Source organism: Sebastes umbrosus, chromosome 9 (genome assembly GCF_015220745.1).
Source record: "Sebastes umbrosus isolate fSebUmb1 chromosome 9, fSebUmb1.pri, whole genome shotgun sequence".
NCBI classification, from domain to species: domain Eukaryota; kingdom Metazoa; phylum Chordata; class Actinopteri; order Perciformes; family Sebastidae; genus Sebastes; species Sebastes umbrosus.
The window spans coordinates 16,332,885-16,360,611 of record NC_051277.1 but is presented as its reverse complement, the minus strand read 5'-3'; the positions used below and the strand labels follow the sequence as shown (position 1 = coordinate 16,360,611).

The 27,727-nt window shown below is 40.6% G+C and overlaps 1 protein-coding gene across 3 annotated transcripts in view; it reads left to right on the top strand.

The window, feature by feature from the left end:
* The window catches only part of slc43a1a (solute carrier family 43 member 1a), a 29,134-nt gene extending 1,501 nt beyond the window's left edge, over positions 1 to 27,633 (top strand). Inside the window, exons 1-15 of one of the 3 annotated variants that reach the window (XM_037780791.1) lie at positions 8,208 to 8,361; positions 9,433 to 9,625; positions 11,114 to 11,169; positions 14,224 to 14,300; positions 21,907 to 21,999; positions 22,378 to 22,511; positions 22,614 to 22,741; positions 23,207 to 23,353; positions 23,448 to 23,483; positions 23,576 to 23,711; positions 23,865 to 23,994; positions 24,117 to 24,190; positions 24,564 to 24,687; positions 24,791 to 25,956; positions 26,139 to 27,633. In XM_037780791.1, coding sequence (XP_037636719.1) covers positions 8,208 to 8,361; positions 9,433 to 9,625; positions 11,114 to 11,169; positions 14,224 to 14,300; positions 21,907 to 21,999; positions 22,378 to 22,511; positions 22,614 to 22,741; positions 23,207 to 23,353; positions 23,448 to 23,483; positions 23,576 to 23,711; positions 23,865 to 23,994; positions 24,117 to 24,190; positions 24,564 to 24,687; positions 24,791 to 24,988 — 1,680 coding nt within the window. In that variant the 3' untranslated portion in view covers positions 24,989 to 25,956; positions 26,139 to 27,633. Of the gene's footprint in view, positions 1 to 8,197; positions 8,362 to 9,432; positions 9,626 to 11,113; positions 11,170 to 14,223; positions 14,301 to 21,906; positions 22,000 to 22,377; positions 22,512 to 22,613; positions 22,742 to 23,206; positions 23,354 to 23,447; positions 23,484 to 23,575; positions 23,712 to 23,864; positions 23,995 to 24,116; positions 24,191 to 24,563; positions 24,688 to 24,790; positions 26,001 to 26,138 lie in introns of those variants that run through there. The other 2 variants (XM_037780790.1, XM_037780789.1) reach the window with 2 other exon arrangements.
* Positions 27,634 to 27,727: the final 94 nt, after the last annotated feature.

Sequence of the window (27,727 nt, the reverse complement as noted above, 5' to 3'; positions counted from 1 at the left end):
TAATAATATAATAATAATAATAATGATAATGCGTAATAAACACATCCTAATTAAAATTGTATTTTTGATTATATTTTGTATTAGCCTATTATTTTGAATCTGCAGAGTAACTACAGTTGTCAAATACATGTAGTGGAGTTAAAAAACACAATATTCCTCATGGAAGTGTAGGCTATAAAGTAGCATGAAATGGGAAAAACTCAAGTAAAGTACCTCGAAACTGCACTTAAGTACAGTACTTAGTTACTCTTCACCACTGCAAATATATAGTGTGTTGATGGACGTTTGTTTACTCATCCACAGACAGATGCAAATATCTGTTTCTTGGATTTTTTTCTGACCATCAGTCCAAAACCCAAAGATATTCAATTTACAGTGATATAAAACACAGAAAAGCAGCAAACCCTCACATTTCAGAAGCTGGAACTGGCATTTTTTTTGCTTGTAAAACGATTTAAAGGGACTGTTTGTAACTTTTTACAGGTATAAATCTACCGGGTCGATGTCCCATGTGCGCTCGCGTGTGGCTATGCTGTTCAGACTGCTCCTCTGCTTGCCTTCACTCACACAACGCGCGCGTTCTCGCTCCACCTCACGTTCATGCGCGCACACTACACACTGCAGAATAGTTAGTAGCTCTGAGAATATTTAGTGAATGTACAGTGGACGTTTGTGCAGAAATAACTGCTGCAGCTCCTCCAGACCAACAGAGGTTTTCCGTGTCTCGTGAAGTGACGGAGCTCCGCAGCGAGAAACGTTATCGTCTCCGACCGGGTGCCGGTGTCTCCCTCCGACCGCAGTCGGGAGGCTGAAGCAGGAAAAGCCAACACTAGAATCAGCATTGATTCATGGAGAGACCTTCGTCTGGTCAGCTAACATTTCTGCCAAGCAGCTGAAATATAGAGTGATATTGTGGTTTTAGCTGACGTGTGTCTCCTCACTGTTTTTGAGCGATGCTCGTTCATGTCTATTTAGAGCGAGCAAGCGTGAACCCGACGCTGACTTTCGTCGACTTAACGGCCACATGTGTCGCTGTTAACAAGCATTTCTGAAAGTTACAAATAGTCCCTTTAATTAAAAGCTCATTATTATAATCTGTAGGTCGATGTGGTATCATGGGAAACAAGGTGGTATCCATCACCACCACTGTGCGTCTTTCTTGTGCGTCGATCTCACAATTCTGACGTTTCGGAGGAGCACATGAACGCAACAGCAGACTTGAGCAGGGCCGGGTTTTCTTCAGCGGCCGCCCTGTCATCCTGGTAACCGGACTCCGGAGCCCGGGCTGAGGTCATGCCCGCGGAGAGACAGCTGCTCGCCGGCCGGGCAGCCTCGAGGAACAGAGGCTCCCAGGGCGCAAGGTTTATTTTCTTGGAAACTTGTGAGGATAAAGAGTTTGCCCTGCGGTCCTTTATGTCCGGCAGAGGTTGATAAACACGGCCGGTCGAGGTCACAAACATCCCCGCGGGGAAAAAAGAGCAGGACTGGATGGGAGCATCAACAGAAAGACTTGAAAGAAAGAAAGCAGGACACGTGATAACAGACTATAGGCTATATCATGGCCAACTCACATTTTAATACAGAAGCAGCAGAAAAAAAGTATTTTGTGTCATAATAATCCAAAATATAATCTATGAATAGCCTATAACCACCCGACCCACCACCATAAATACCAAAACTCCATCAGCCATAGAGGAGTTAGTCATGGCAACATTGCATCAGCTGCTGGTGGTCAGGTATTTCAGGAAGCAGCTTCCTTATATGGTGTTCAGCTCAGTGCTCACTTCACCTGCTTTTCCACACACACACACATAAACGCATCACAGTGTGATGTATGACAAGAACTCACAACTGCCTGCCAACCGTTAATAGTCTTTGTCTTTCTGTGTTTCAGCTTGTTGGCAAGTCTTTGTTGTGTTGTCGTTCCCGCCTCACAGCACCAGGGCACTACACGCCTTAGTCCTTAATGACAACGTGCAGTTTCCAAGTAACTGCTGCTTTAACAAGCGGCACAAAACAGGCGGGAAACAGAGAGGAAGAATGTGTAGCAACCAAAAATAGAGGCGGCGGCAGCAGTTTAGATGGTTGTCTTGAACTGGCATGACTTGTGTGTCTTGCATCAGTCCAACACGTGGCTTTATAACCTGAGCTCAAATACACACCAAGGAGCAACTGATACCTTTACTACAGACCTGATATCTTTACTACAGACCTGATACCTTTACAACAGACCTGATACCTTTCCTACAGACCTGATACCTTTACAACAGACCTGATACCTTTCCTACAGACCTGATACCTTTCCTACAGACCTGATACCTTTACTACAGACCTGATACCTTTACTACAGACCCGATACCTTTACTACAGACCCGACACCTTCCTACAGACCAGATACCTTTGCTACAGACCCGATACCTTTCCTACAGACCTGATATCTTTACTACAGACCTGATACCTTTACAACAGACCTGATACCTTTCCTACAGACCTGATACCTTTCCTACAGACCTGATACCTTTACTACAGACCTGATACCTTTACTACAGACCCGACACCTTCCTACAGACCAGATACCTTTGCTACAGACCCGATACCTTTCCTACAGACCTGATATCTTTACTACAGACCTGATACCTTTACAACAGACCTGATACCTTTCCTACAGACCTGATACCTTTACTACAGACCTGATACCTTTACAACAGACCTGATACCTTTCCTACAGACCTGATACCTTTCCTACAGACCCGATACCTTTACTACAGACCTGATACCTTTACTACAGACCTGATACCTTTCCTACAGACCTGATACCTTTACTACAGACCTGATACCTTTACTACAGACCCGATACCTTTACTACAGACCCGACACCTTCCTACAGACCAGATACCTTTGCTACAGACCCGATACCTTTCCTACAGACCTGATATCTTTACTACAGACCTGATACCTTTACAACAGACCTGATACCTTTCCTACAGACCTGATACCTTTACTACAGACCTGATACCTTTACAACAGACCTGATACCTTTCCTACAGACCTGATACCTTTCCTACAGACCCGATACCTTTACTACAGACCTGATACCTTTACTACAGACCTGATACCTTTCCTACAGACCTGATACCTTTACTACAGACCTGATACCTTTACTACAGACCCGATACCTTTACTACAGACCCGACACCTTCCTACAGACCAGATACCTTTGCTACAGACCTGATACCTTTCCTACAGACCTGATACCTTTACTACAGACCTGATACCTTTACAACAGACCTGATACCTTTCCTACAGACCTGATACCTTTCCTACAGACCCGATACCTTTACTACAGACCTGATACCTTTACTACAGACCTGATACCTTTCCTACAGACCTGATACCTTTACTACAGACCTGATACCTTTACTACAGACCCGATACCTTTACTACAGACCCGACACCTTCCTACAGACCAGATACCTTTGCTACAGACCCGATACCTTTCCTACAGACCTGATACCTTTACTACAGACCCGATGCCTTTACTACAGACCCGACACCTTCCTACAGACCAGATACCTTTACTACAGACCCGATACCTTTCCTACAGACCCGTTACCTTTCCTACAGACCTGATACCTTTCCTACATACCTGATGCCAGCAGTTTAGATGGTTGTCTTGAACTGGCATGACTTGTGTGTCTTGCATCAGTCCAACACGTGGCTTTATAACCTGAACTCAAATACACACCAAGGAGCAACTGATACCTTTACTACAGACCCGATACCTTTACTACAGACCTTATACCTTTACTACAGACCCGATGCCTTTACTACAGACCCGACACCTTCCTACAGACCAGATACCTTTACTACAGACCCGATGCCTTTCCTACAGACCTGATACCTTTCCTACATACCTGATGCCTTTCCTACAGACCTGATGCATTTCCTACAGACCTGATACCGTTCCTGCAGACCTGATACCTTTCCTACAGACCTGATACCTTTACTATAGACCTGATACCTTTCCTACAGACCTGATACCTTTACTATAGACCTGATACCTTTCCTGCAGACCTGACACCTTTCCTGCAGACCTTTCTTCACGACACCAAGTCGCCATGGCTCTGTGCAACATTGTCACCCGAGCTTTGATTGCGTATGTGATGTGTATTTATTGCAGCCACAGCATTTTAAATCCAGTCCATGTCACAGCAGTCTCTATACTTAGGCCTTTAACAGACTGTGTCAGCTCAAGTTTGAAAGACTCGTCTGTCTGTCCGTTCTACCAGATTACTGCAACACATAAACAAACTAGAGACCATCTTGCGATGATCACACTAGCTAAAACACCCCCTACTTCTGGCGCCCTTACTCGGACCACACCCATCTTCAAACTCAGCCTTCAGTTTGATCTCAATTACATACCTGTAAACTTTCGTGACTGAATCTTACACGGAAGCTATCACGGTGAAAAAATCTGTCCACAGACAGACATATAAACACCGGGTAAAGTACTCAAAACCTCTTCTGTGATAGTTCCCGCTACAGTAGGGGTCTCCATGACCACATTTTGACATGATGACACACACACAGACTCACAAGTTAAAAACAATACCAACGTCGCTGTCGCGGCTGGTAATAATTAGGGATGCACTGATCTGATACTTATATCGGGCCGATACTGACTCAAATAGCTGGATCGGCTATCGGTGACAATGGGGCTGATCTATTCAATTCAATTCTATGTTTACGTTTGATTACATGTGCGCATACTTGCCTATGTCATGCATTAGCAGTATGTCTTTAGACTGCATTACTGAGGGAGCTAACTACAGACATGTCAGCTGTTTGGAGGTATTACACGCTTGCTGCGCCAACCAGTTCTACGGCTACTTGCAGTATCTGCAAAGCCACACTGCAAAATATAACACAACCAACCGATTTGACCAGGCTGCATTAACTTGAATTGTAATTCCTGTTAATTTTGAAGTTTTTTTACCAAGTTGCTAGTGCACAATCTATTATTTTATGAATAAATAACTCTTACATTTATATCTATATATGTATTTGTTATATTATGTTTTTCAAAGTTAGGAAAGCAATGTTTAAAGCGATGTGCTTTTTCCATTTCCTTTAGTGTTTTATAGTTTTTGTGCATGTAAAAGGTCTGCAAAGTTACAAAGCCCAAAGTCCACGCCAAAGGGAGTTTCTCTAATATGAGAACAATATGTCCTCTTTCAGTCCAGCCTGATGTTTTCTTAAACATAAAACAATGACCCCAGTCACTCCCACACAGTGAGACTGAAAAAGCCGGATCGGTGCATCCCTAATGCTTAACTTCATGTTATAGTTCTGCACTTAACATTTCTCTAAAATGTTAAACAAAGACCCAAGTGTGTATCTTTTAGTGTGCTGGTCAGACAGAGGGATTAATGGTGCTCAAAGTGACACAAAGCTGGTACTACACTGCATAGTAGTGTAATTAAAATGCAGATGTTGTGCTTTTGGGCCCACTCTGCTATTCTGACCCCCTGCCTTTAAAGTTATGGTGTTACTAGAAACAGTTGATGATAAATTAAAGTGAAGGACTGCACAGTTAAGATTAAAGATATTCAATCAGAGTACTTTTTGCATCTCATGGCAGAATCTTTGCTTTTTTCAGCCAGTAGGTTGGGGATTCCTATGCTATCATTAGCAGCGGTTGCCCTAACTGATTCATCTTCTTTGGCTTGTTATCTTTAGCCTTTTTCGCTGATAGAAAAATAGGTCGAAATTTTAAAATGTGTAACTTGTCAGTAGGAGTTAGTGGAAAACACGCCTACGACACCTTCTCCAAACCGGGAGGCCAGAAGTAAAGGTTGTTTTTGACATCAACAATTCACTGATATTCTGTGACTCATTAAGGAAACGCAGAACGTGATATATGATTTTAGATATGAGAAGGGGAGTACTCATAGGTTAACTGATGGTGTCATGATAAAGGTACTTTCTGCAAAAATGTAATTTATTAAGCTTCTATGGTACATGATGATATGATCCAGTACCTGAAGGGGAGATTATGCCCTTATCGTTCAGATGTTGGGAAGCCATGACCTCAACTGTCAGAATCATATTGATATTGAGATTCATTTCCATTAGTGCTGCAAAGATTAGTCAATGAATCGATTCGTTGATCAAAAGAAAAATTAATCTGCAACTATTTCAATAGCTGATTCACAGTGTAAGTCATTTTTCAAGCAAAAACAGCAACAGTTGGACAATTCCAGCTTCTCTAATGTGAGAATTGGTTGCTTTTCTTGGTCTTACATTACTATAAATTGAATATTTTGGAGTTTTGGATGGTTTAATGAAGACACATTGGGCTCTAGGATGTTGCGATGGCCATTTTTCACGGCTTTCTAATTTTTTATAGGCCAAATAATTTATCGAGTAGTTTAATCCATAATGACGGCAGCCGTTAGTTGTCCTTATCGGCCTGATTTTAGACACACAAAGGCAACAAGTTAGCCTCTTTACTGTCTATGTGCTCTTGTGGTTTAATTAACAGGTTAATTTGTGGATTATATACTTAGGTCTGAGTGAATGAGCGCCGTCTCGCTCTGTCGCCTCGTTGAGAGTTGGGGAGTCTTGTGTGTGCTGAAGGGGTTTTAAGCACGGGGTGTCAGTTTCATAGAAATCCCCCCTTTTCAAACTCTCTTTTCAGCACAAAGGCAGTTCAGTGAGCTATGGATAATCGCATTACATGCACGCCTCACGAGCACATACGCAGACTCATGGACACACGCAGAGACAAATCTGTCCTATTAGATCCTCTCGTCTTCTCCCATACAAACACAAATGCCCGAAGAGATGCCCTCATTAGGAACTGTTGAAAGTGTTTCCTGTTTTAGGCCTTGACTTGCAGCCCCCCGCCATTCCCCACTTCGCCGTCCGTCTCTCTTCAAATCAAGTAGCTGAGACTTTTCCTCCCTCTGATCCTTTCCACTTCTCCTCTGGTTCTCCGCCAAATTGAATAGCTGGTTATATTTGGATCTGTATTTCTTGCTTAGATGTTTTCCAGATGTGTGATCCTGTCAGGGCGGTCATGACTGTATATTCTGTGTGTTGGTCACTCATGTCACAGGGTACAGTGACCGATGACCTGTCCTGTGTCTGTTTACTTCCCAGGTCGTAGTGACTAACCTAACTTTATTTGGTCAGTCACGTCACAAGTTTCAGTATTCTGTTTGTGTTTACATAAAAGCTGCATCACCACTCACTTTTGACCCCGGTGAGATAATAACATGCTGTTGAAAGACTCCCCGAGTCCAACTTTCAGATTGAAATGTCGCCCTTTTAAAATGCTAACCCTGTTTACAGAACAAAAGCAGACACAGCGAGCGCTCAGCATTGTTTCCTCCGGTCAGAATCAGGGGTGAAATAGCTGCTCTGTTGACAGCACAGTGGGAGGATTTCAGAGGACAATTCCATCCAAGGTGAACTGGATTTACAAAACAATGACTGGTCACATGGGCACTCATTAGGCAAACTGGGAGAAAAATGTCTCAAGGAGCTCCTTCATGTCTCAACAGTGAAGTAAACAAGGAAATATTACAGATTTTTTATTTTCTGGAAGTCAATATGGAGAAAGAATATTTTGTAAATCATATTGGGGATCAATATGTGCAACTTATTACACACAAAACTCCTTTCAAACTCAAGTTGGAGCAGCTTTCAATTGGTAGTCATGAATGATCTAATGGTTGTCATTGAGTTTTATGGTTATTTTATTGCATCATTGTCTGTGTTTTGTGCGGTTTGTATTGGAGCTGCAACGATTGGTCAATGGCCAGAACATTAAGCAACACAAATTTTGGTTTTCAGCTTCTAAAAATGTGAATATTTGCTTGTTTTCTTACTCTTCTATGATAGTAAATTAAATATATTTTTATTTTTGACTGATGATCAGACAAAACAAGACATTTGAAGGCATCATCTTGAGCTCTGGGAACTTGTGATGAACATTTTTATAACAAATACTAAGTTGCAGCCCTAATTTGCATTCATTCTCATGTTGAGTTTTGTGCTGTTTATATATATTTAGTAGAGTTTCATCAGGCTGTGGTATGACACAGTTACCCACTAACATGGCCTTACATCTCAAAAGTTTGAAGATAAATGAAATCTCACCTCCCTTCTCGCCTCTCCTCCATCACAGAGCAGCAGCAATGGCGCCCACTCTCCTCCGGGCCTACAGGAGGCGCTGGTGGATGGCGGTGACGGCGGTGATTGAAAACCTGCTGTGTTCGGCGGTGCTGCTGGGCTGGGGCTCGCTGCTCATCATGCTGAAAAGGGAAGGCTTCTACTCCCACCTGTGTCCAGGTAAAAACAACAGATCTTTGTCACTTAACCTGAACATTTTGTTTCTCTTTAACAGCTCCATAAAACATGCACAATGTTGTTTTATCACCTTGATACCTCATGACTTCTCCTAATTTTATGAGAATTGCTTATAAATATGATTTTGAACTGATGACATATTTCAGACGTCTGCAACAGAAAATTACGCATTACTTCTGTTTTGGGTCTCAGCTGTAAAACAATACAGAGGACGGTTATATTCTCTAGAACGGTGCCCCCGATTTCACTGTTATCAGGTCATCAAATAGGCGTTATCCGCTGCTATAAGCACCATAGATGTGGGCCAGTAGAGCCCTGCTACGCCTACTACATTGTAAGAGTGACAGCGAACCTTAAAAGCAACACGATCTAACATAAAACTGAATGAAAAGTTACGTTTTGAACACAAACAAAAAGGATTCTTTAAGTTTAGGCAACAAAACTACAACTTCATTAGGTTAAGGCAACACAACCACTTGGTTAAGTTTAGGGCAAAACATTGTATTAAAATAACTATATTTCAACATACATTTTAACGCTTGTGTACACAAAAACCATATGCATTGTTGATTTTACACGGGATGCGAACTCAGGTCTCCTGGGTAAAAACCCTGTGATTTGCATCCATTGCCCCCAACCTCCACCCCATATGGAGTTTTAACGCTGTCTATAGAGCCTGACTTCAGCTTCTGATCGTGTCATAATTACTACGGTTGCTTTTGTTTTTATGACAACTTTATCCAATGCGCAAGAGAATTTTAACTTTTTTTCTTACAAAACTACTCCAACCGATTAATAGATTATCAAAATAGTTCAAATTAACTTAATAGTTGACAACTAATCGATTATTCATTGCAGCTCTACTTGTAGAGGCATTTAGAGGACCTTTTTTCCCCCCAATAATTTACTTTAAATTATAGAAAAGTCTGAAAAAAAATTATGCAGCAGATCTGGTCTCTGCTCCTCTTAATCATCTCTTGACCCAAAACGCTAAATGTTTTAATCTCTGTTCATATTCTCACCGCTCACCTCTCTTCACCTCAACCCTCACAGAGAACGACTCCGTGATCCTGTCTTTAGGCAACTCCTCCAATGGCGAGGTGGAGGAGTGGCCCAGCTGCGTGGACCAGGAGGAGATGCTGAATCTGGGCTTCACCATTGGCTCCTTCCTGCTCAGCGCCACCACCCTGCCGCTCGGTATACTGATGGACAGGTTTGGGCCACGCCCAATTCGCCTGATGGGCAGGTAATAGCCACAATTTGTAAGGGAATGTGCATGTCTGCGGGGTGTTAATGTGTCATTTTAAAAACCTAAATCTTTTTTAATATACAGATTTGCTTTATGAAAACTTGGCTTTGTCATTTGGAGGTTTGACTACTTAACATTTTCGTCATTGTGATTGTGAGAACCTGGAGTGAAAGTCGATTCCTCAACCACTACTGAGGTTATAGTAAAAGGAAAAAAAGCAGTTGGATCACATTCCCGAAGTGATTTACTCAGCGTGTGAATCAATAAATAAAGGTGGGGCAGTAGAGTGCGTGTGCACATTGCATAGTAAGTAAATTCTTTCTCGTTGGGTGTGGACATGTGAACACAAGTACACTGAATGGAGAGTGAGTATCTTCACATGAATGCACCTTTTCTCCTTCTCATTCACAGTTTCAGCAGCTACGTAATTGAGTAGCCAGACGCTTTGACAATAGGATGATAAAAAATGGAGAATGTGGAGTTTATCTGCAGCTGCAGGCTCTTAAACCACTGACGGTTTCAGTCTTTGGCTGATAACCAACGGCTTAACTGACGTTTTGTGTATCATATTTGTAATGTTATTCATGTAAGGGCTGTGTATTGGCAAGAATCTGGTTATACGATACGTATCATGATACAGGGGTAATCATTCAATATATTGTGATATATTGCGATACTGTAAGCAAGGAGATAGATTTTTTTAATTTAATTTTAGGATAACTGTCATAGTATAAAGAACTCACCAGAAATAAACCAGTTTATGATAGCCAAAAATAACACATTTATACTGTATGCAAACAAACTGCATGGTTTTTGCCCCAAACTGCATGTGATTATCATAAAATGGACATTTCTGTAAAGGGGAGACTCGTGGGTACCCATAGAACCCATTTTCATTCACATATCTTGAGGTCAGAGGTCAAGGGACCCTTTTGAAATGGCCATACCAGTTTTGCCTCGCCAAAATTTAGCGTAAGTTTAGAGCGTTATTTAGCCTCCTTTGCGACAAGCGAGTGTGACATGCTTTGTATCAATGGATTCCTTAGGTTTAGTCTATAGTCTAGGTTTCATATGATGCTAGTAACTAAATAAAAAAAAAATATGTAAGAGGTTAATTTAAACAGTGTTTTGGAGAATCACACAACATAATAGTGCGATACTCATGTGAATCGATATTTTCGAACACCCCTAATTCATGTATGAAAACATTGTTTAACTTATGCTGGTATATCCAGATCTGCTGACCAAACTAAACTGCATCTGAACTCATTTGACTCACACTTTCACTGAATAAAGTGGCAGTTGTATGACACACAGAGACTGCTGTATCACCAGCAGTTAAATACGCTGTGGTATTTCTATCATGGCCCTCTGGGAGTTTCTATATGTGATGCATTGTTCTTAGAAACACTAATTATATACTGTATGAATGTGACTCAGTATGTGATTCAGTATGCAAGAATTTAAAATATTTTTTTGTTACAGTTCGTGTTTCGCTCTGTCCTGTGCCATGATGGCCGTGTCTGCCTATGACCCTAATGGTGAGTACAAACACATACACAAAAACATGTGCCAGATATCAATTCATCAAATGTGACATAAGAAATGTGTAAATGTGTTGTGGTTATCTTTCAGTTTAGGTTTTGAGTGACAGCTTGAAGCACACCTGAGGTCATAATTTATTTAGAGGCTAAAAGGCCAGCTGCTCCTCTGGAAGAGCAACATTCTCAATGTTTACATTACTTGTGTTATATAATTTAACCTATATAACACACACAGCTAAGACAAGAAGGGCTACATTTAGAATACTTAAAGGTCCCATATCATGCTCATTTTCAGGTTCATACTTGTATTTTGTGTTTCTACTAGAACATGTTTACATGCTGTAATGTTAAAAAAAAACTTTATTTTCCTCATACTGTCAGCCTGAAAAGCTCAGTTTTAGCGCATTTTGACGGAATTGTAACAGAATTGCAACAGAATGCGTTGCTAGGCAACAGCTTGGGTCCATTTGTACTTCCTGTCAGCTGATGACATTCACATAAACTGCAACCAGGAATAAACTGGGACACATTTAGAATTTTTGGATTTCAAATTGTGTAAAGGTTCTAAATATTGTATATTTGTGACATCACAAATGGGCAGAAATCCTGACGGCTTGTTTCAAATGCAGAGTTTCTGAATACGGGCTGTGTGTATTTCCCTGTGGATTGAGTGTTTCGATACTTTCACAGCATTTATAAAGGACTTAAGCCTGCTTTATAATAAAAAAAACATGAAAATCTCACTTTTTTTTATAATAAGGGCCCTTTAACATAACTAAAACTAAATAAAACTGTAATAAGTGGGGCCATTTAAGCCTCCATAGGTCCAATGATAGAAGGCATAGACATAAGGGGTACAGATATTAGCATATTTCTTTTTTCTTCACAGGCTAACGTTATATTAATTTCATTATTTGGCTATTTATTTACATTATTTGTACGTTGCCATTTATTGTGCACTCACTGAAAAGCTGACTCTGATAACTGCTTGTAGGAACTAGGCTACTACCTTGTCTTGTCAGGTGGAGGTGTGTTGTTGCTGGCGTGGTTGAGGATGTTGCTCCACTTTCTCCGAGTTTCCCCGAGTTTCAGTTGTCCGTAGCTCCGGAGAGATGTTTCACACTAACTTAACGTTACGGCCATAACGTCTCTCAAGACCCGCATCAGATAGCCTCTGAGTCGTGGTGGCGTTAACTTTAAACTATTCCATTTAGTGGCAGGGTTTAGCTCGCTAGCTTTGTTAGCTTGTAGCTGTAACCTCTTCCGTCTTGGCGGAAATGACCCTGTCGCTAAGCAACCATGACACCATGACAACACATTAGAACGTTTTTTTCCTCAAACGCAAAGAACTTATATATGACGTCATAGCGCAGGCAAAGAGATGAAACTTTCTGTGTTTTTGCCGCCATTTTGGACTGAAAACACTTATTATATATAAGATAAGATAAGTTGAACCTTTATTAATCCTCGGAGGGAAATTCAGGTGTCAAAGCAGCAACATCAGCAAACAGAGTGAAACACAGGAGAGGTATACAAAAATGATAAAAACAATAATAGAGATATAAAAGATACAGAGTGAATGGGTGAACATAGTGTGTGCAGTCCGTCAATAAATAAATGTAGTATGTACAATAAATAAATGTAATATGTACATACGTGCAGTCTATAAAGTGGTATATAGGATATATAGTGTAAAGTAAGTGTAAAGTGTGCCAGTGGTTAGAGTCCAAAATGTTTGCAGATAGTGCGTGTTTAAAGTTCTTAAAGTCCTCATAGTTCTCATATACAATATTAACATTAACCTTTACAATACTTTGTTGTTCAACACAGGCCATTTCGGTAGAATACGATAATAGAATAGAAATAATTTTAATAATAATAGTAATACATTTTATTTATATAGCGCTTTTCTAAAAACTCAAAGACACTTTACATAGATAAAAAGATCATAAAACAAGGACATCATAAAAAAAGATATAAAACACACAATATTAATCACACATTAAAAGCAGTTCTAAAAAGGTCTCTGTGAAGCACTTTGGGCTGATTGTATGAAAGGTGCTATATAGGCTAAATAAAGTTGAGTTGTGTTATACACGCAGTAGCTATCAGTAGAACCTTGTAAGCTGAATCATGTTTTTTTTTATTGCATCTTAATAGTGTATTAAAGCTCCTTTCACTGGACAAGACAGTGTGGTCCATGTTACCCAGTAGACTTTGAGACCTTTCAACAACACTTACGCCAGGTGCAATTGGACAGGTGTGCAAAGGTGTAAAAATGGGCAGAATCCAAACAATCAACAAATTAATTTCTTCACATTCTCCACACTCCTTCTTTCACAACTGTTCATGTAACTATTAAATCTCACCGATTGCCTCTGGCTGCAATGGAAACCATGTAGTTTCGGATGCGACTGATATCGGGATCAGGTTCCGAACAATGGCCGATAGCCAATAGGCCTCTCTACACCACACACTTAGAAAACACACAGTGGCTGAGTTGGTATTAAATACACACCAGGAAATGCCCATGTGCTACCTGAAAATGTGATATTTTATTTCCTGTATCCTGTTCGTTGAGCTTTTGTACCAACTGAAAATTCCACTTTATAAGGCCCTCAATATGCTTCAAACAAACAGCCGGCTGGATCATCTAGCAGTCTGACACCCTCCCCCCCGCACAGCTTGTTTTCCATCTTATTATTAATTATGTTTTAATTAATTTCAATTAATTTAATTTAAGTGTACAAACAGAACAGAAACAAGCAAAATCACACAAAATAAAAAAAATGAAAAATAGAGAAACGACAAATAAACGTAAAAGTAAATAAAAAGTGGATCAATTCATAATCACACCTCTCAGATGTCATAAGTGGGGTAACTGCATCAAAACTGCCCAAACAATTAGCTTTTTGCCTCATCTTCGAGTGTAGTCTCTGAAAAAAGTATGTAAATCTTTTGTTGGACAAAGTAAAAAATATGTCCTCCAATCTTATTCTGAGAGATTTGATAATGGCTCTAACACCTCTGTGTTTCTGTTTTTCTCTGCAGTTCTGTCAGCGCTCATCTTCTTGGCTCTCTCCCTGAACGGCTTTGGAGGCATCTGCCTGACCTTCACCTCGCTAACGGTGAGACACACAACCAGAAAAAGACAGATTCTCACTGAGTAACGGAGCAGAATATATATACATACAGTATAATATTGATATTTACACACAAGACTAGATATCACCTTATTGTGATAAGAGACATTCACTCTTCTCTGTGCCCGTTCTCATTGTTTTGGTGGATGTCCACATGCTCAGTGACATCCATATTTTGATGGCTATTGTGTTTATTAGCAACTTCCTTACATAAGAACTTTTCTGACCTGGTAGAGAACGAAGGAAATGAAATGGTGAAAATGACAACTCTGGGTTAGATGGTCATATGATGCCTCCGAGACTGCCTTTGCTTTCACACTGCGTACTGTATGTGTGTCCCTAACAACCTCCAAACTATTTTTGTTAGTCTATATTTTTTAAATATATATATCTACGAATATTTACAGTTCATTTAATTCTTCTCAGGACTGACTGGACAGCCATGATAAAAGAACAGGGTCAGTTGTTCAAGTTATAACTTGCACCATGTTAAAGAAAGTAAAACACACAGAAAAGCATTAAATGTTATAAATAATCATGTCAGCTTCTGAGCTAAAAGGAAACATATCAATGTCTTTCTTGTCTGTTAAATCAGCATCATGTTAAGCATGTTGTCAGCATGAAGAAGAGGATCCTTTTTAAGGGTATAATTTGGCACCAAACAGCCTTTTTCTTTCTTTTTATTCCCACATTATAGCTCTGAAAGTCTCTACTTTGGTTACATAACTCAGACTCTGAGAAAGTACGAATGCAGGGTTGTGTTTCTGGAACGAATGAGCAGAACAGTTTTGGTAGCTGAGAGTCTTGGCGTGGTCGGGGCCTCTATTTGTCTCAGCTGAGGAAACAGTGGGTGCTGTGACTGGGAGCTGTTTGTTTACATTCACGTCAGGCATGTGTATGTTTGCGTGTGATGTGTCAGCTGGTACCAGCATTATCGAGTGTGTTTTATTGTTGCCGCTGCCTCCTGTGTCATGGCAAGTATTTCGGTATGTGCATGTCAGCAGTGTTTCCTTCAGAGCTGCATATAACTTCCCCCAGATGGAAAGTCTCCCATTTGTGTTTCCACCAATAACGGCCAGCGTTTGAAGACACACCCTCTCCCCAAAGCTCGGCCCACTCACCTCTATTCAAAATACTCAAGGCCACACTTTCTTTTGTCTCTCACTTCCTTCCTTCTGCCTTTGTTCTTATCTTCCCATCTTCTCTCTCTCTCCTGTTTCTCTGTTCTGCTCAGCAGTCAGCTGAAAATCAATGCCGAAACCGTTTCAGCTCTGCATGACTGTGCACACATGTGGATGGACACATGTGTTTGCATGGTGATGCACACACAGGGGAGACGAACATGAAACAAATGTTTAGATAATGAAGCTGAGAACAGACAGATGACCCTCTCCTATGACCTGGTGACTGTAGAAAAGAAAAGCTAAGACACCTGTCTCAAATTAAATAGATATTCTGCATCGTGTATCTCACTGAAACCTGCTGACCATGTGAATAGACAGCTGACATCGCTGTTTAATAGAAGGAACACACAAAATAACTATGTATCCATGTAAAAAGGATGTGATGTCTATTTGTTCAAGGTGATTGTTAGCACAATTGCACAAGTTATCTTCATTTTTAATGGACAGATTGCGATTTAAAATCCCTGGACCTTGGTGGTCAGTCATTACAAACTCATGTCTGTTTTTGAAATGCTTTATTTCATAATTGTTTGTAACATTGTAATGGCATGCTATCTTGGCCAGATCTCCCTTGAAAAAGAGATTTTAATCTCAAGGGACTTCCTGATTAAATAAAAGTTACATAAAATATATAAATAAACAAACCTAAATGTATTTGAATTTCTTAGAGGGATCCCAAATTTACCAAAAAAATGTCTGGCTGGATTTTCAATCAGTTGATCGAGATAAAATTATCAGGTGGTTTGAAAAAGTTCTCCAAATGTTTGACACTTTTCTTAAGCAAGCACCAAAAGAGACACACCCACTGAGGAAGCCTGGCAATGTAAATACACATCTAATCTGTTATTAATAATAATAATTATCAGTAACGCTCGGTTAAATCTGACAATAGAGCTTGTGACTCATGGTAGCAGCGACACGGAAACTCCTTTTAGTGTTTGGTCTCACACTCAAATAACTCTCACACAGGAAGGTACTGTACTCTTTCTATTCTATTAATCACTCACAAACAACAGATTAATATTACACACACACTTGAGTAATGTTCAACTCCTTCCCTCCTCGTTGTCCCTGTCTGACCTCTGTGCCTCCCTTCGGTGTACCAACATTGGCTGACCTCCACACTGTTGTTGTTGTTGTTGTTCTGGAGAGCGAATGACGGCAGAGCACAAGGACTGAGAAACACACATCCCGTTCCGATTTAAATCATGTGCTTTAGAGTAACAGCTCTGCTTTTGTACAAGGAAGTTATTGAATAAGGAAAGAACATTTGTCCTTCTACAGTCAGTTACACATAATGAGGGACTTAACCCCGTCTGTCATGTGATTTGATTTAATATATGTTCACATTATCTGGTGTGCTGGAAATCATAATATAAAACCTTTAAACTTAAGGGAAGGTTTTGAATATTGCTGATGAAATACTCTACCTGTATGACAAAGTAGTTAACTCCTCCATGCTCTACTGACACTATTTGCACCTGCATTGTGTGCACAGTTACTCTGTGTGTATAGTAATAATAAGGACAAGTTGCAACATGCAAACACATAGAATTGGCAGAGAAATATATAAAATCCTGAGAAGGAGCCGGGAAATTCTTATTTTCATAACAAAGAGCAGGTCAGCTGAACAATTTATATTGTGGACAAAATAAAGTTGTGAACATACAGTACATAGGGGGACTTATATGTTTGTGTGGGATTGTATGGTGGAAAAAAACATAAGTAAGAAAGAAAACGCAATATAAAACCATTATAATGAGAAAAGAAAAAATTTCACTTCATATTCTGTCCATATGATTTAATTTTTTATTATTATTTTATTTGAATATTTTTTATGTTTGTGCCAAATTTATTTATTTTCTTTTCATTGGTGCAAAGGGTGGTACACAAAATAGGGACACAATAAACAACATAATATATAGGACAGGAATATAGACAAAATGAGACAGATAAAACAAAGCATAACAAACAAAAACAAATAAACAAATAGATATAACTTATAACTTCTCATTGCTATCATAAACATGCAAATCGTTTTTTCTAAGGGTGGTTACGTAAGGCACACGTGTGTATGAGTGCATATTTATTTACCTCCATCAGTGATGAGAGGCTGTGACGTAGACAAGGTGTAGCTGATTTTCCATTTAACTTGATGATGGGTTGATCTGTAGCTCAATGGGACTGCGTGTTCTTTCCTCACTTGCGATATTAAAAACTGATTTGCAAAAAAAAGAACAAATCTTGCACCTGGCCTTTTATTTAGAATCATTAACCTGTGCGAACACACCTTCGTGGTTTACCAAAAGCACGCAACCTTCAGGGCCTCCTGGTTCCCACATACCATTAATGGTGCATATCAACTATGTACGGTGTGACTGTAAACGTAATGCGTCACACAATAGAGGAATGAGGACAGTCCTCTTGCACGTATTGATCACATGCTTTTCCTCGCTGCGTTTGCAAGAACTGTCAGTCTTCCACGTGCTTTTAAATTTGCTCAACAGATAGAGGCCTTTACAGGGACTTTGGGTAAAACTAGGGTGACCAGGTGTCCCACTTTACGAGGGACTGCACAGCATTTTATCTCTTGTCCCGCATATTGAGACGATGTCCCACATTTTGATTGGCTCTAGTGTTCAAAAGTCAAACCACTGCAGGACAGACGCTTTTTTAAATCTGGCTTTTATCCAATGGCTGTGAAGAAAGCAGGGAAGACTGTCATCACGGGTCTGTGTTTGTTGTCAAACTGCGCACACGTGAGTCAAGCGCAGGTTAACATTTCACCATCTTTGCTACGCTATGCCCAACGCAGAAAATAGCGAGTTACCGCAAAGTCACAAGCTATGCAGATTTAGGCGGAATATGATGGAAACTACCACAAAGAAAAAGAAGAGCAGCTAGAATAAAGACTGTGAAACTACTTATAAGTATTTATAAGCCGGTGGAAGGCGATTCTCAGAGGTTTTTTTTGTGAAATTTGCCAGTTATTTTTCCATTTCACACAGCGAGGAATACGACATGAAGCAGCACAGTTCATGTGAGTCTCACAAGAAACGCGCGGCTCAAAAAGAGATTTGCCGATCTATGGATGCATTCGGGCAAAGCATAGAGATGTTACAAGATAAGGGGCAGAAGAGAAATGTTTATGATTTAAGTTAGATGGTAAATGGTAAATGGTAGATTATCTCTCAGCCTTGGTAACGTGTTCCACATTGTCCCACACAAACATACTCTTTGTCCCACATTTGGTTTGTTGGGATCTGGTCACCCTATGTAAAATACAAAGAAACCTCAAAAGCGAGAGTCACACGTCGTGGCTCGAGGCATCCAGTTGAACCACCGTCTTTACGTTAGACTACTTTTTTTTGTGTTATATAAGTGCAGTGCAGCTGGACGTGAACTAAACTGAACCAACGCTGTGAGGGATAACGGTTTGGCCACTCTATGAACAGTGAGAGAGGGCGGCACAGAATTGAGGTGGGGAGAAGAAGCCGGTGCTAATCAGCTGTGGTTTAGTGTTTCCTGCTGGGATCTCCACAGAGAGAGAGGGGCTGCAGCTGTGGCTTGGGGAGATCAGTCAAACCAAAAAAAAAAGTTCCTCCCACTACCTCTCTTTTTCGTCATTTGCTTATTTTCATACACTCCTTCTTTCTCTCTCTCCTCTTCCCATTTATTCCACTTTCTCTTGACATGTTCAGAGCTGCATCAGACTTTCAGTTCTCCTCATTAAGCCACTATTTGGACCGTTCTCTCAGTGATTAAGGTCTTAATTAAACTCAGTGGCAAAGTCTTACAACACCCAAGTGAGTGGGCACAGCAGGAGTAGAGCCTGAACTGATTAGTCGTGACAAGCGAACGCCCAAAGCCGCATTCGTGTGTGTGACTTCCTGACACCAGTTGACCCCCGTGTTGCCTCCATACAGTCACGTGTTTCTGTCGTTAGCGTTAGCATGCAGAACATGTGCTGCAAGGCCCTGTTTGAGTTATGTACTATATGAGGACTAAAACGGTGGGAATCACGCCTGCTGCTCGCACATGCACACACACATTTCATCTTCACTTCTGCACTTCTGAAGGCAAACATCAGTTAGCTGACATCTCACATGGCTGGAATATCTTTGCTTTAACGTTAGTAAGATGTGTGTGCTCAGAGGGCCCTCTCGTCTGCATACCACAAACCGCCGCTGCCAGAGAGTCCAGCGCCGTGGATCTCATGGTCACAGTCGGGCTGTGAAGTATTTTGATTCTCAGAATCGCTGAATGAGGAGGGGTGTTCTCCGGGTTGTTTTTCTCATCTCTCTCAAACATCCTCAGGAAAGCTTTTTTTTCCTGTTTATCTGCCATCGTTGTTGTGTCAGCCCTTTGAGTGACCTCATGCTTCCCCCTGCAACACACACACACACACACACACATATTAGTCTGCCAGCCACACACTGTCACCACAGCCTAATCTCCAGACAGCAGCCAAACCGAATCAGAATCATAATACGGTTTATTGCCAAGTAGGGTTTCACTTAGAGGGAATTTGCCTTGGTTTTTGGTGCAAACAATAAACCCCCCTTACACACACAAAACATCTACATTTAAAGAAAAGCACGCATTAAGTCTCACCTACATCTTCCACCTTCAGGTCTTGCTGGACTCAGGAGCAATAAGCAGCTCCAGGAATGTCCATATGGGGTAGTTTAAAGTTCCTGGAAAGCCTTTTCTTGGAAGTTATTCCATAGTTTCTGGCCCTCCAGGGAGTCCTCTGCAAATGTGACATATCTGTTTTACTGCATCGCTTTAAAGCATATAACATTTTAAAAAGCTACAAGCATTCATGATAAACACACAGTCCCATAATAATTAGAAACAATTAATGAGATATCAGCTACACTTAAAGCTGCTGCAATCAATATCTTTATATTAACAAGGATCAAATGACTACTTGTATGTGAAAGTGGTTGTTTGTAGTAATGAACCCATAGATAATTGTTGCTTGACTCTGCAGCTCTACAAAACTTTATCTCCTCTTTCATCTGATTGAACTTTTATAAGTTATAATGTGTCAGGGTCGTATTTGCAGCTTGTTGTGCTGCCTCCAAGTGACCAGAAATCCGTTAATGCAGCACTGAAATACTGTTATAAAACAGTTCTTCTTCACTTTTTGCATTTACAGTGCATGTCAGCAAGGTTTGAAGATGTGTAATCGTCATCACCCCAAATCCTTCCACCTCTATATATCCATCTCTCCACCCTTCATTCATGTCCTTCCCATCATACAAAAGTAAAGAGGGCCTCACGTCAGCATCGGACTCATAAACGTCTGAAGTTGGTGCACTGACTTAGTGGTCAAGATGCATACCATATAGCTGCAGTGTCCACGCTTTCCCCATGTTTTCTCTCTGAATCTATCCAAGAAAGTGCAACATAATCTTAAAAGAATATATAAATGTCTGAATCGGTTGGTTCATTGTTTCCAATAATAGCTAAAAGTGCATCATTGTCACCGTGTTTCCAGTTTCCCAACTCTGATTTGACGTCATTTGGTCCAACCACAGTGAGATCAGTGAGGAAAATGAACACTGTGGCAATAAACACTGACACTACAAGGTGACCTCTGACCCAGCGGGGAGATTAGTCGACGCCAGAAGAAGTTTGGAAAACCGTGGTCAGTGTTGGGAGAGAATAGCGAGCTTGTCATGCAGCACACCTAAAATCCCACACATGTGATTTTATAATCGTGATTGACCCATTTAAATCTCTAATCAAAGGCCACTGAGTGTGCTGGCAGCACAATAGGTCATTGTTGTGTTCGCTAAGCTTCTTACTACTGTAAATAGGTCGACCTAATATATGATGTGTTAGTGCCTGGTGCCCGCCGCCTTGTCCCCTTTGCTGTGTGTCATGCATGTGTTCCCCCACGCCGTGTCTACGAACCCCTGTGAAGTTCATCAAGAGCCGGCTATAGATCGGCCTCCACATTTTTAATCCTAACTCAAAAGAATTTGCTGATAAAGCAAGAATAAAAGACTGTGGACGTGTGTCTAGGTATAGCTTAGTCTGTGTTTGAACTACGGAGTCAGGAACCAAACTGGGTCATGACTTTGTTTCTTGTTTCCTCATGACATGGAAACTAATATTTTTTTAATGAGTCTGCTCTGTGGGTTGAGAGAAGTGTGACTGGGTGCAAACTCCCGAGGCAGGGACAGTTCACAGTGGCTTGATTAACTCCTGTCTGGTTCATGCTGCTCATACAAAGGTGTGGTCTGCCCTCTGCAGGTCAAAATAACACACTGCATCTTGATTAAACCACAGTTTTGACTCAGAACAGCCCATATGTGTACAGATGTACTGTAGGTCACATTGCTGAGGTGGCTGACTGACTGATATCTATTGTATCTCCTCCTCTGTCCCTGCAGCTCCCCAACATGTTTGGCGCTCTGAGCTCCACCATCATGTCTCTGATGATCGGCTCCTACGCCTCCTCTGCTGTCACCTTCCCTGGAGTCAAGGTAAATTACAAATGGCTCATCGTTTTGGACACATGAGGTCGGCACAGGTTACCATGGTTACACGTCTCTAACCAGCAAGGAGGCTCTGAGGAAGTGACAACGTAAATTACTGCTCAGTGCCTCCGAAAAGATGCATACTACTGTTTATTCACACAAAAGTATGTTGAACGATAGAACACATATTGGGATGTAGTGCATAATATGTGATTTCGGATGAAGCCAAACACTGCAACAGGAAAAAAAACAAATTTACTGGGTGATAATGTGCCAGTGTTGTGTTCACAGCTCGTTCTGTTGCCCCGAAGTGGCCAAAAACATCATGTCACTTGAAAACAAGTGCAAGTTTCTTAAACAAATGTAACTCTCTCTTCCTCCCAGCTGATCTACGACGCAGGCGTGTCCTTCCAGGCCATCATGTGGAGTTGGGCAGGTCTTGCCGGGTTTGTCTTCGCCAACTGTTTCCTGAACTGGCCCGCGGAAGGCTTCCCAACACCTGACGAGGTAGACTACAGGTCAGTGTGTCCGCCGGTCATCTCGTTCCCACAGACATCAAAAATGTATATCAGAACATCGCTCCTTCGCTCCAACCCTCACAGTGTGTTTCTATATAACAGTAAGATCCTCACACTGCAAGAGGTGCCTGCATCTGAGCTGAAGGGTGTTGGAGAGAGACTGAGCCAGAAAAATGGAGACATCCGACACTCCACAGAAAAACTTCCTAATGGATCTGACCCTGCTCCCAGTAAGTCAACAACCGTTATGCTCTCAGCCATTTACTTTATACCAGCCTTAAACCAGTCTTTTTGGCTTGTGTGCCAAAAAGGATGCTGACTTGGGACATCACGGGTTGCATATGTCTACAGGGTGTGACTAAATCAACCAAAAGGTGTTTTCTTTCTTCTCATGTTTTTTTAAATAGTTTTTTTAGAGGCTTAAAGACAAACAATTAGTAATTTACAAGACAAATCTTAAAAGAAACAATTTTGTTTTACAGAAATTTGCTTTCTTTACTTCCCGTAAATCATCTTGTGACCCCTCAGATATATCTTCTGACTTCACGAGATATATCTGAAGGGGTCACAAGAAAGCTTTTACACTTAAACTCAAACAAGAAAGAAATCACCTGCCGTGAGCTCCTCTCATCTTTATATCAAAATAAATAAATGTACTGGACGAACGTTGGACGAACCGTTTCCTCCTCTCTCAGACGCGACTCCCTTCCGACGGTCCGTGTTCTCTCCCATCTTCCTGTGGAGTCTGGTTACCATGGGGATGTCCCAGCTGAGGATCATCTTCTTCATGGGGGCGATGAACAAGATGCTGGAGTTCATGGTCACCCACGGCGAAGAGCATCGTGAGTGACGAACCCTCAACCACATTCCCAGCAAACAACTATCAAGAACATCTAAAAGTTACTGACAGAGTGTTTCTTTGTTTTTATATTTCAGCATCTGAGCAGCTGGTGATTGAGAAATTAGAGAAAGGTAACAATTCAGCTTTAAATATATACATTTTATGTAACTTGTCTGGCATATCTTTTATTTTTCTTTGATTTAATGTTTTATTTCTTTTTCAGTGAGTTTCTACTCGTCCATCTTCGGCACGCTGCAGCTGCTGTGCCTGTTAACGTGTCCTCTGATTGGATACATCATGGACTGGAGGATGAAGGATTGTGAAGAGGAGAAGACCGTCCTTTCAAGCACAGAGAAGATGTACGTACAGATTATTCTAAACACGACTTGGTCCATTTTTTTTTATGTAACCAGATGTGACATATAAACATGAATGTTGTATGGTGTCGTTATAATGGGAGTGTCCCAGCGTACCATTAATGTTAAAACACCTCTGTGTCTGCGCCCCATCAGACAGAGCACCGTACCCAAGAGAGACCGTAAGATCCAGAAAGTGACCAACGCCATGAGGGCCTTCATCCTCACCAACCTGCTGCTGATCGCTTTCGGATGCTGCTGCCTCATAGACAACCTGCCTCTACAGGTAGCAAACACACACACACATGAGAACACACACACACACATTATAGCAGCCAGAGAACAAGGAAACAAGTAAAGAATAAATAGTCGCTCAGATCCATTGATTGTGTTGCTTCTCTTCCTCAGATCTTGACCTTCATCCTCCACACTATGGTCCGAGGCTTCATCCACTCCTGCTGCGGAGGCCTTTACGCTGCTGTGTGAGTGCTGCACCGCTAATTCATCAACCTGCATCACCTGACGCTCTGTTTAACACATTCACATCTTACATGAAAACATAACTTTAAGGGTGTAATGTTTCACAAAGTTTCATGCTTAAAACACAAAGCAATTTTTAAAGGACAGTGTGTAGGATCATGTGTATTGGCATCATCTAGTGGTGAATCCGTGAAGAGGAAACAACCTCACAATCAAACACTCTGGAAAGTTGCATTTAATGTATTACTAGCAATAATTACGGATTATTGCTAGAGGCACTTCTCAGCTCATCATATTTCCTTTCTAATCTGGGGCTCTGTGTCATTTAATTTGGTGTTTCAAACTCTTTGGTAATAACCTGTATCTCCCCCACAGCTACCCGTCCAACCACTTTGGCACTCTGACAGGCCTCCAGTCCATGATCAGCGCTGTGATCGCTCTGCTGCAGCAGCCGCTCTTCATCGCCATGGTCGGACCGCTGGGAGGAGACCCCTACTGGGTGAGGACGCACACTTACCTCTAGCTCCATACACAAAATAATCTCTAGCACCCACCAGGAACTGTGTGACTGTAGCTGTAACTGTCATCCAACTCTCCCTTAGATCAACCTCGGCCTGCTCATCTCCTCATTGGCTGGCTTCCTGTTGCCGGGTTACCTGTTCTACCACCGCAGATGCCTGGTGAGGGAAAAGGAGGCCAGAGACAAGCGGGCGGCCGGACAGGAGATGCAGGCGCTCAACGACACCGAGGCCAACGGCTGTAAACCTCACAGCAACGGCCTCGCTGCTGTGGAGGCCTAGAGCGACAACGATTGGGGGAACTGTAGGATTTATTTGTACGTGTGTCTTCAAAATGAGCACCAGCAATCTACGCATCCACATATTTCTTTGTTTTGATATTTCAAGTGTTTTTTTGTCCATTGCTGGTGCACATTTCGCTCACCACAGAGCAAATAATAGGATTCCTCATGCTTTGTTACGACTCAGACCGTATGTTCCTTGTGATTTCCGGAGAAGAAGTGTCATGATTTGTTTATTTATTTTGGTTTTAGTGTAAAAGAGCCAAATTAGTGTGATTTAAAGCCATAGATTTCACTCACAAAGACACATGCACACACCCTGGTATGGTCTGCGTGTCAGACTGCGGATATCACGGTACTTGAAATACTGTTATATAGTTTTCAAAGACTTCTAAAAATCATCACAATCAACGCTAACACCAAAGAACAGCTTAACGATATTAGGAAAGTTAGACTTTCTACTTCAGTGTTGTTTCAAAAGTGTGCTTAATGAAGCAAACTTTAGTATATTGTGCTGTTTCTACTGTAATCCCCCCTGGCAAAAGCTATAAATATACATCTATAAAACACTTTTAAAGCATACAAGCAATCAAAGACATTTTAAAGCACCTGAATAGCAGACCTCTGGTACGTATAAAGAAGTGTTTCAGGTATTTTCAGAGCCCAGTTATTCAAACAGACACACACAGATAGGCTGGTTGTAGAGACATCATATCTACCTCCTCTGTTTCCTTTGTTGTACTGTCTCTATGCAACTGACTCCTGTCTGTCCATCAACGTCTTTATTTTCACATTAGGAACTATTAATCTTTTAATTGTCAAATACCCAAAATGACAAATTTAATCAGTACAGAATGGCTCCTTGTGCATTCATGTTTATTTTTAGAGGCTTTGCTGAGTCAACCTTTGTATTTCTGGATTTTTTATATATATATATATATATGTATATATATATATACATACATATATGTATATATATACATATATATATATATATGAATGTTTATATATATGTTTATATATAAATATATATATATATATTTATGTATATATATATATATATATTTATATAAATATATATATATTTATATATATATATGTATATATATATATGTATGTATGTGTATATATATCTATATATCTATATATAGATATATATCTATATATCTATATATAGATATATAGGAAAAACATTTTTGTTTTTAGGAAAAATTCACAAGGAAAAATATGACTGACTTTTAAAATTGTGACACAGTGTGTGTCAATGTTATGAATCACTTTGTACTGCTTTATGCACAGAAATGAACTAGTGTGTGTATAAAATATGTACTGTATTTAAGTGTATTTTTATACTCTAGCTGCAGTAGCATTAAAAAGGGAAGTGTTTGTTACAGTATCAGTTATTTTGTAGTGTGCCAATTATAAATGACCCTCGGATGATTCGCTGTGTATTCTGCTTTTGCCTTTTTGCTTTTTCTTCGTGTATCGATTGTGGAGCAAACAAACCTCCGTCAAATTTGTAAATAGAACTGAGGTGGTCTTGTATTTTATGACATATTCTGCTTGTTTTGCTATAGGTGGGTGTGTACAGTGTATTAACTGATGGCTGAGGAGACACTGGCTGTTTTTAATGTGATTTTTCTCACACATTACGAAGACATTGTTTCAGCCAGCTGCAGAACAAAACAGAACCATGTACGTTCTTCCAAAGAGACAACAAAATGTGTCCATCCTGTACATGTTTGTTCTGCACACAGCATCAGTATCATGTCGATTTCTTTAATCAGTTGTATATTTTTTAAAATTTTTGACTCAATCCATTTCAGTGTCAAGACAGCTATAGTAGATGTTTCCTTTCTCGTCTGATGCATTTTTTCCCTTCTTACATAAAATGTGTTCAGCTTCTTGAATCTTTTGCTTTCTCGATATGAAGGAGATTCTGTGTTTTGTTTCAACTCCGTGCCTTGGCTGCCATTTTGGCTTTATTGCAATAGATATGAATGTAAGATGCCTCTGGCAAACATCTTTCTCTGTAAACCAAAGCCATGTGTAGGGACTGTTAGCAAGTTGATAGTACCGCACTTTCCTAAGAGGAATGCCTTACAACACAATGCATTAGTCCTGCAGTAAATACAGAAAATACAAAGAAAAATTCAGCTTCACTGTGATTTTTGAGGCTGTACTTTTGTGTTGTTTAGTATAAACCCTGTTAAGTGCATTACAATCAGTGTTGGTGAGGTTTTCCAGTTTGGTATATGTCATTACTTTCCTCTTGCACAGTATTTTGTAATGTTTGAAACAAATGTAACAGCAATTCCAGCAACAACTATCGGACCTCTTTGCCTCTCTGCAAGTTGCCTTAAAGGTCCATAAGAAAAAAGTGGTTGTCAGAGCTCTGAAGTCTTTACAGTTGCTGCCTGAATTGTTGGTGTTAAGTTTAATCAACACCTCTGACAGTCTCTAAAAAAGCAATTAGAATTGCTTTGTCTGTATTTTAAGACCATCATCTACAGTGGTTTATCTAATCTTCTCTCTTGACCCTTGGGGCTGAAGTCTTTATATGAGTTGCTAAATGTACGCCTTTTTTCCTGCCTTCAATCAATATATCCTGCTTGTGCATTTGATAAACAAATAAATGAATGAATGAATGTAAACATGTTGTCTGTGTGCCATCCATGCAACAAAGTGCCTCAGTGTTTATCTTTGTTGCTGCTACAGTGTATTATAAACTATGTACCTG